This window comes from Salmo salar, chromosome 16, assembly GCF_965601325.2.
Source record: "Salmo salar chromosome 16, fSalSal1, whole genome shotgun sequence".
NCBI lineage: Eukaryota > Metazoa > Chordata > Actinopteri > Salmoniformes > Salmonidae > Salmo > Salmo salar.
The window spans coordinates 43,424,842-43,433,851 of record NC_138306.1 but is presented as its reverse complement, the minus strand read 5'-3'; the positions used below and the strand labels follow the sequence as shown (position 1 = coordinate 43,433,851).

General features: G+C 44.0%; 1 protein-coding gene across 1 annotated transcript; it reads right to left on the bottom strand.

The window, feature by feature from the left end:
- Window positions 1–1,723: 1,723 nt before the first annotated feature.
- LOC106573866 (large subunit GTPase 1 homolog) lies at window positions 1,724–7,972 on the bottom strand. Its single transcript, XM_082962729.1, has 14 exons — window positions 7,741–7,972; window positions 7,357–7,483; window positions 6,818–6,938; window positions 6,430–6,516; window positions 6,193–6,279; window positions 6,035–6,095; window positions 5,625–5,801; window positions 5,053–5,436; window positions 4,555–4,656; window positions 4,299–4,441; window positions 3,889–4,013; window positions 3,688–3,767; window positions 2,759–2,929; window positions 1,724–2,609 (listed from the first exon to the last, which is right to left on the bottom strand). Exons 1-14 carry the CDS (start codon window positions 7,831–7,833, stop codon window positions 2,418–2,420), a joined length of 1,950 nt encoding a protein of 649 aa, XP_082818855.1. The 5' UTR covers window positions 7,834–7,972; the 3' UTR covers window positions 1,724–2,417.
- Between the last annotated feature and the right edge of the window lie 1,038 nt (window positions 7,973–9,010).

Sequence of the window (9,010 nt, the reverse complement as noted above, 5' to 3'; positions counted from 1 at the left end):
GCATATGACAGGCAAATATTTAGACAGCAAACTGTTGTTTTAGGATATTTTCTAACCCAGAAACAACGGCTATACATTTGCCTCATATTAATACTTTGATCTGAAATACCAATTAGCCTACATGACTATACTGTAAAAATGACCGACTTTACTTCACTGTCGCAACACTTATGACACTACCTGTGATGTGGAGAGAAAAAAAAAACGTACCATTGAACTCGGCTTCGAAAAGCAGCTGATACATTTTATCCTTGACTGCTGCTTTTCTTTGCTGAGGCAGCCTCTTCAGTGTTGACACCAGGCTCATGGCATCCTCCTTCCTGTGAGCATCAGGTTGGGCTGCATCCCTCGACGGCTTGGAGGAGCCTCTGCTAAAATGAGTTGAGTGAATATGGGGGCTGGTACCGCCGATGACGCCTGGTGTGACGTTGTTCCTCTTCGTTTCTCTCTCTGTTTGTCTCCACGGCCACATCCTGTTCAACGAGGTCCTCAGTGGTCACTTCCGTGAGGTTCATAATAATCTCAGGTGGTCCTAGATCCAGAGGTGCTTCCTCCATTTCATCATCTTCCATAGCTGCACCGGTGGTGGTCATACTTGATGATGTAGACGTTGTAGAGGGTCTCACTGCACCGGTGGAGGCGATGGTCACACTTGTAGATGACGTTGAGGGTCTTGATGCACCGGTGGAGGCGATGGTCACACTTGTAGATGACGTTGAGGGTCTCGCTGCACCGGTGGAGGCGATGGTCACACTTGTAGATGACGTTGAGGGTCTTGATGCACCGGTGGAGGCGATGGTCACACTTGTAGATGACGTTGAGGGTCTCGCTGCACCGGTGGAGGCGATGGTCACACTTGTAGATCCAGAAAAGAAAGAATGTGGCAGAAGCGCCAAGGTTGCTGGCCTGAAGCTGCTGACTCAGACTTCTTCTCTTTCTCTGCCCTTCTCTCTTTCTCTGATACCTGTCCCTGAGTCCTCTCCACTTCCTCCTACATAGACATGAACATGATAAGCCAAATCATTACCTAGCATAACTATAGTCATTATATAGCTATCATGGAGATGTCACCTACTGTACACACAGACACACGATTATCTGACCAAATTATCAGGGGTACAGTAGTATCTACCATTTCTATTACTATTTATCTGACATACACACTCACTCTTTCAAACATGATTATTTGGTAAAGTTATCAGGGGTAGTAACTAACGTTAGCATAATTTATTTGACTATTTATTTCACACACACACACCTCGTTGGCTAGGTTAGCAAGCTAGGTTAGCTAGCTAGCCACATCTAGCACAAGCTCACTACTAAACCGACCTGGCAATCCTACTATCGTGGACACTTGTCTCCAAGCAGCATTTTTTGTGTTTATGTCCCTGTAGCTATCAGCAGTTGTGTCAAAAAGACACGGTTTTTAGGATACTGCGAAAATGATTCTCTCCTCCATGTGTCCAACCGCATGCGACCATCTGCAAAAGATACCTGCATCAGTTGCCTAGCTGCGCAAAATGTTATGCAGCAGTCATGCCATGACGCAGTCGGTGTATTCGAAGCGTTAATGTAACCATGATTGCATTCCGACCACAGTGCAGCTCAGTGTAAACAATCGTAATGGTACGGTCGTAATCTTCTGGCAACACTTAAATATAAACATTACCGGCACACTTCAATGCATTGAAGCTGTTCTTGCTCGTGGTGGCCCCACTCCATATTAAGACACTTTGTTGTTTCCTTTATTTCGGCAGTTCTTTATCTCTGTAAAGTACAAGTCTGAACTTTCTGTATATGTAACAAACACATAACCAAATACATCTTGATTGATTGATCTCCTTAGCAATTACTTCTCTCTGGTTCAGAGTAAGGCTCAATTTTATTACATTTCAGAAATTCCTGGAATTTAGTTGACCCCCTACTCTGCTCTTGTTGCTACACTCATATCTTTGAGATTTGTTGCACAACTCAATCATAATCAAATGGTGGAATGTATCATCACTGCAATGCATGATAATTCAGAATGTTTTTATATCAAAAGGCAACCTTGGGTGACAGGTAGCCTAGTGGTTAGAGCATTGGGCCAGTAACCGAAAGGTTGCTAGATCAAATCCCCGAGCTGACAAGGTAAAAATCTGTTGTTCTGCCCCTGAACAAGGCAGTTAACCCACTGTTCCTAGGCCGTCATTGAAAATAAGAATTTGTTCTTAACTGACTTGCCTAGTTAAATAAACATTAAATTAAAAAAATCCCTGGTTCTCAATATTGCAAAATGCAATGGAGGTTACTGTTGGCCAGTATCTACGTACAACAAAGCACCAATTCCTGTGGAATTGCATTGAAAAGTCCTTTGTGGGTTAACACTCCATTCCACTTTAAACTATCAGCGATTTCTAACAGTTTATAGATGTTCTTCAGGCATCCAGGTGCTTGGTGAGTCGGCGCACTTTCTCTTTCTTGTTTCTATTGCCATGCTTCTTCCAGGGTTTGACCACAGGCTGTTCCGTGCCAAGTTGACCTTGACCTATCTGTTCACGTTGGCCTATGCTGCCTAGCTTGTAGCCCATATAAGACTGGACCCCCTTGGTGAGTGCTCGAACATTCTCCTGGAAACAAAATGCACAACAATGTGGTTAGTATAGGAATTCTCCCATTTCATTACAACCAATGGCTGTGAGGTAATGTGCCTAGACTGGCATCAATCTCTGTCAGTGTCATTTTAATGTCATTTCTGTGGAGTTGCCTTCTATTGTACCTGATGGAAGAAGTTCTTGTCCACCAGATTCTCATGTCTCTTGACTTTGCTCTGTTTGTGGCCTGTCTTGGAGTCTTTACCGTCTGCATCTCCGGACTGGAACTTGCTGTGCTGGGGCTGGAAGTCTGCTGCACTGATGTGGGGAGGAGGATGGCAGTAAAGCAGTTTCCCCTGGGGACGGTCAGAAAGAACCTGTTAGTGGTGCTTCCTCTGCCATTACTACTACTGAATTTCTACTGAACAAAAATATAAACGCAACATGCAACAATTTCAAAGACTTTGCTGAGTTACAGTTCATATAAGGAAATCAGTCAATTGAAATACATTTATTAGGCCCTAATCTACAGATTTCACATGACTGGCCAGGGGTGGGCATAGGCCCATACACTTGGGAGTCAGCCCCCCACAATCCCAAATGTGAAGAAGCTGGATGTGGAGATCCTGGGCTGGCATGGTTACATTTGGCCTGATGTGAGGCGGGTTGGACGTACTGCCAAATTCTCTAAAATTACATTGGAGGCAGCTTATGGAAGAGAAATTAACTTTATATTATCTGGCAACAGCTCTGGTGGACATTCCTGTAGTCAGCATGCAAATTGCACACTCGACATCTGTGGCATTGTGTTATGTGACAAAACTGCACATTTTACAGTGGCCTTTTATTGTCCCCAGCACATGGTACACCTGTGTAATGATCATGCTGTTTAATCAGCTTCTTGATATGCCGTACCTGTCAGGTGGATGGATTCTTTACCAAGGATACAATGCTCACTAACAGGGATGTAAACAAATTAGTGCACAACATTTTTGAGAAATTATATTTTTGTTCAGTGTAGGTATACAGACTAAACAATATTTAGACTACTCTGCCTAATAAACCATACTTTTACATCAAGAGGATGGTGGCGGAAGGAGGAGGGTTAACTTACAACAACGTAGTCCTTGAGGACGTAGCGGGCTGATCTCGACTGGTCAGGCTGTCCGTGTGTCGTCATGAAGCCCCTCATGTCTGACAGAGAACAGGACAGTGTCAACAGCTTGCTCTGACTCCATCACTATCATATGGCTTATGTTGTGCTGTGTCTATTGTTCTACACTGTACTATATAAGGACAGGGTTTATGTTCTCACATCCGTAGGCCATCAGTAGCTCCTCATAGTTGGGTATGCGGTCGGGGTCCTCGTCCTCTCGCGGGCGGATGATGTTTATGCCATAGGTGCCCTCTAGCACATCCCGAGGAATAGTCTGACACACGTGAGCAGTCTGTTAAGGCCTTAACCATACTAAACACCCAATCAAACATCTGAAAAATCCTTTACCGAATGAAATGATTAGGCCTCTGAATTTAGCTGTATGTTTGTAATGTGAAATGATAACATAGTATGCAGCTCCACTTTGGTCCTACTGAAAAAAACAGAATTAAAATGGATTTTAGAAGAAAAAAATTCACTCCAGTATCTACTGATAGGGACAATAAATATGACTTGTACACCCATAAGTTAACAAAAGCAGTTTGTAGGGTTGGTAAGTGAAGGATATGAGGGAGATGGCAGGCACGTGGTCTCTTATCTGGTCGATGGGCAGGATCCCACAGCAGATCATCTCAGCTTTAGTGGCCACAAAGGAGGGCATGACCAGGCCGGGGCAGTCACACAGACACAGACCTGGCTCCACGTACAGCGTCTGGAACACACACATACTTGAATTCTTTATTTGACTCTACAAGAAAAAGTTATTGTAACTAAGGCACACAGTTTTAGAGGTCAAGTAGGCTACATCAGAGAGCAGTGCTTTACCTGAAAGTGCTTGGTGTGCCCAGGCGTGACTGAGACGGACACCTTCTTATTTCTCAGAATAGTGTTGATGGTGGAACTTTTTCCCACATTGGGATACCCCACCTGTTTAGAGAGCAGATAGGAGAATTGAGATCACTCCAAACACAAGACCTGATCTCCTACTTCGTAAATGACTTCCTATAGTAATATAAAGTGTATTATAAACTGGGTGGTTCAAGCACTGAATGCTGATTGCCTGAAAACTGTGGTATATCAGACAGTATACCACATGTATGACAAAACATTTATTAATGTTCTAATTACATTGGCAACCAGTTTATAATAGCAATAAGGCACCTTGGGTAAGGGCTGTATCCATGCACTCCACGTTGCGTTGTGCATAAGAACAGCTCTTAGCCGTGGTATATTGGCCATATACTACACCCCCTTGTGCCTTATTGCTTAAACACGGCCTAATATTTAAGCCGACTGATATCCAGTGTGTGTATCTGTTCTCACCAGCCCCACTGTGAGCTCGCCCTTTTTCAACGTTGGCCCATCGTGAGCAGCCTTAAATATGGCCAGCAGCTCGTCTTTGGTCAGCAGGCGACTGGAGTTGTGGAAGGAGGAGGAGTTGTGGGTGGAGCCGTCTATACTCTCTTCGTCGTCTGCTTCCTCACCCTCTGATGCCTCTGAGCAGGTCTGCCAGTCTCCCTCTGCTACACAGTCTTCAAACTGCTCCCCTCTCTGCTGCTCCTCATCTTCCTCCTCACTCTCTTCCTCATCCTTCCCCCTGTTATCCTCTACCTCCTGTCTTCGGCTCACATTGTCGTTGTCTGGCATTCCCTCGTCTTCATTTTCTGTTTCGCTCTGTTCATCTTCCTGCTCCTCCACTTCCATTCCCTTTGGAGAATGAACAAGGGAAGGTATCACTGAGGTCTGAAGAGGAGAAGCCTAACAACTTGTCTTTCATCAGTCAAAAAAGTATACCAGACCTAAGTTAAACAATGGTGAGCATAGCATTCAGTCTGGTTTAACCAGGCCATCTAAGACCAGCCCTTCCAATTAAAATGTGAATGACTCCTCCTCACCTTCTCCTCTGCCTCCAGCCTCTCATTCTCCACCAGTGCAGACCAGAAAACAGCATGGAGGCCCTCTCTCTGGAAATATCTGGCCCAGATCCTCCGCTGCTCCCGGGTAAGCAGGTCAGCCTTGTTCACCAGCAGCAAGTTCACCTTGTCCCGGGACACTTCCTTGACATAGCACTCCTACAGGAACCATGAATGTCAATGGGTGAAATGCCACAGTGTTTCCCCGCCTATCAGTTTGGTTTGGCGGATTCCCCCACCTGGCAATGCCATCCCCCATCCAAGAAAAATTAGCCTCAATTATTTGATGACAGCCTTTGGCCAGACTGATCTGTAGAGAACGGACACTAAATTAGAAAGGTGGATTAAAATCAATGGGCTAGTTTGGCTGCGCCCTTCGGCACTGTACTTACCAGGTCAGGGCAACGAAACAGCAATGGGTTTCTGGCATCAACGATCTGAACAACGATGTCACTGCGTAGGAAAATTCACATTTCCACCATCATACAAGGCACTGAAAGGCTGAAACAGGACATAATTAGTCCTGAGACACAGCAGCTCTGATTCCTACCTCCTCTCAATCACTCGCCAGAGCTGTCTCCAGAAATCCAAATTCCTTTCAAAAGGGGTGAGAATCATTTTCTGCTCTTCTTCAAGTCTATGAAACAAAATAGGTCAACTTTAGGGCACTGCTGAAAGAACACCATGTTACTAAAGGCACACAATCTATAAACATCAAAACAATGAGATCCTATTCAATTGATGGGGGGGTGGGGTGTAAGTGTTGTGATTGTAGTGGGTTTCATACAGTGCCAGTTCTCGTCTCCACTCCAAGAAGCTGTCTCTCTCTGTCTGCTGGAGGACATCTGGACTGGTGCTCTCATCCCAGTGAGGCCTGCAACATGACAAGACAAAGAAGAGACAGTAATGGAACATCAGAGGCAACGCAATATCAGCACAATCCCTACTACTAAGACAACTAGAAAGAGGACATGAAATAACATTTGGAAGTAATATCTTTGGAGTCACTGTGCTTACTGCACCGTTAGCACTATCCGGAGTCCTTGGGACGTCCCTACCCTAAACCCTAATCTTAACCCTTACCCTAAGGTAAGGGTTAAGATGTCAACTTCAACAGGACAACGTCGGAATTAGGACTTCCCAAGGATCCCCGATAGCAAGGACCCTTACTGCACCTTCGTGGAATTCTGAGGAGTTGTTTGTTCTCTTCGTGCAGCATTTTCAACTTTGCCATCTCCTCGGCTGTCAGTAATCCTGCCCGAGCTTCAGCTGGCACAAACTTGATGTTGAGCTTTTCTGGGGAAACATTTCATCCATCAGTTGCATCCTGGCAATCCAGTACAAAGAGGCAGGTACTGGGGTGTATTCATTAGTCAGATTCCATTGCAAAACATTTGGTCTCTGACAAAAACTCTAAGAACCAAACAGAAGTAAATGGAACCAAACAGGGAAGGACCTACCTGATTTTGTCCAATAAACTAGTTTTTGTTGCAAAATGTTTTCCGTTTAGAGTAAACGGGTTTCCGTTGCAAACGTTTTCCAACTGAATCCAAATAATGAATATACCACTGGGGACAAATTATGGTAGGTCCCTCCCCGTTACATTAGCGTCCGTTTACGAAACGTTTTGCAAAATAATTGGCAGAATGAATACACCCCTGGTAGAGGACAGTTTAAAAGATCATTTGTCAGGTCAATGCAATGGAGTATTTACCTGCAACAAACTCAGTCCCTGCCATTTCTGCAGTTGCAAGGAAGTCATCCATAGAACTCTGCTCAGTCACTGACTGCAGGTTGAGACGACCCCAATCGTAGCCATCGTTCAGTTCACTGGTGTGGAGCTGGCAATGTGATATCACGTTAAATCATCAGCAAGGTAGTTAGCTAACAAGACAGACGACCATTAAAACAATATTATTTTCAGGAGAGCAGTATTCACCAAATCCTGGTTTTCCCGAAATGTTTTACTTTACTCTGCTAACTAACTAGCTAGAAGTTAGAACAGGCTAGAACCCTTGGAGGTAGGTATAGCTATAGGTTAAGCTAGCTAGCTAGCTAAATAACTATAGTTAAATAACGTAGCGTTAATGAACGTTACCCAAGTATCGCCCCTCTTGTTGCCTCGGCCTGCGTTGAGTCTCTCCTTTATCAACGATCTCCCGAGCCCCATGGCAGACTTCTTCTTACCCATTTTAGGTTTAGTCTTACTTGTTACCACAAATTACTTTTTGTCAATTTCATTAGATTACGTTGGTATATCGAGTAGAACAGCCCAGCAAGCAGGACCCCATGTGAAGTGAATTGTTGTCGCATGAGGAGGAAGTGAAACGGAACATACCAACTTAGTTAATATTATTAGTAATTTATTCAGCTATCAAGATTGATCTCAAGTGTATACATCGCTGGAAGTAACTGAACCAGATTCGGTGTTTGTTTGTTGCGTAAAGTGTAATTTTATCATGAATTACTGTAATGATTTGTACATTGACTTTGGTTTTGTGGTACATTCCAAAAGATGTGTCCAACACTCAAATACGCATTGAAGGAAACACACTCCGCCAAATAACATTTCTGCCAAGGACACGTTCTAAAATATAAACTTTTTGTGACAGGTGCTATCATCTAAATGTCGATACTCAATTGTACACATTTATAAATACTTAATACTAAATATATTTCTAATTATATTTCTGCAATGTATGCGCAACACAAGAAACTCGTACCTTCATTGGTTATTTGATTCAAAAGATGGTGAAAATCGGAAATTGACTTGTTTTGTCATTTATTTTGTCAAAATTGGACATAGAATAACGGAAAACAATGACAACAAAACGTATAAACATTGTCGATTTACGCTTTTGGTTTTGTTCATACGCAGAAGTACACGCCCCCTCATAATATTCATAATACTTAGGTGTGTGTTTAGACCAGAGCTTAGTTTGTCAGCACAAATAAATAATTTTACCAAAGAGTTTCTAAACCCAGAGGCGCAACATCGCAAGACTTTTGGGAACGCTTACACAGTGTTGCCAACTTAGCCGCTATCTTTAGCGAGTATTCAGACCCCTCTAGCGACACATTTTCAAAAAAGCGACAAATCTAGTGACTTTTTCGGGTGTTGGAGACTTTTGGAGACTCTGACGTGCACGTATCGTTCTTCCTCTTCTCAACGAGCAGCGGGTGCTGCCGTGGCCCCACCCCCGTCTCAAAGCACTCGCAGGCGGCCCAGTCCTCGCGCAGCAGTCAGAGCAGGAGATGTTCACCCCTCTGTGTCCAGACTGCTAATGAAGCCGCCGCTGGCTGATCCCGCCCTTGCTTACATAAAAAAAAACAATTAACCTGAATTAGGGTCAGACTAGTTACCATAA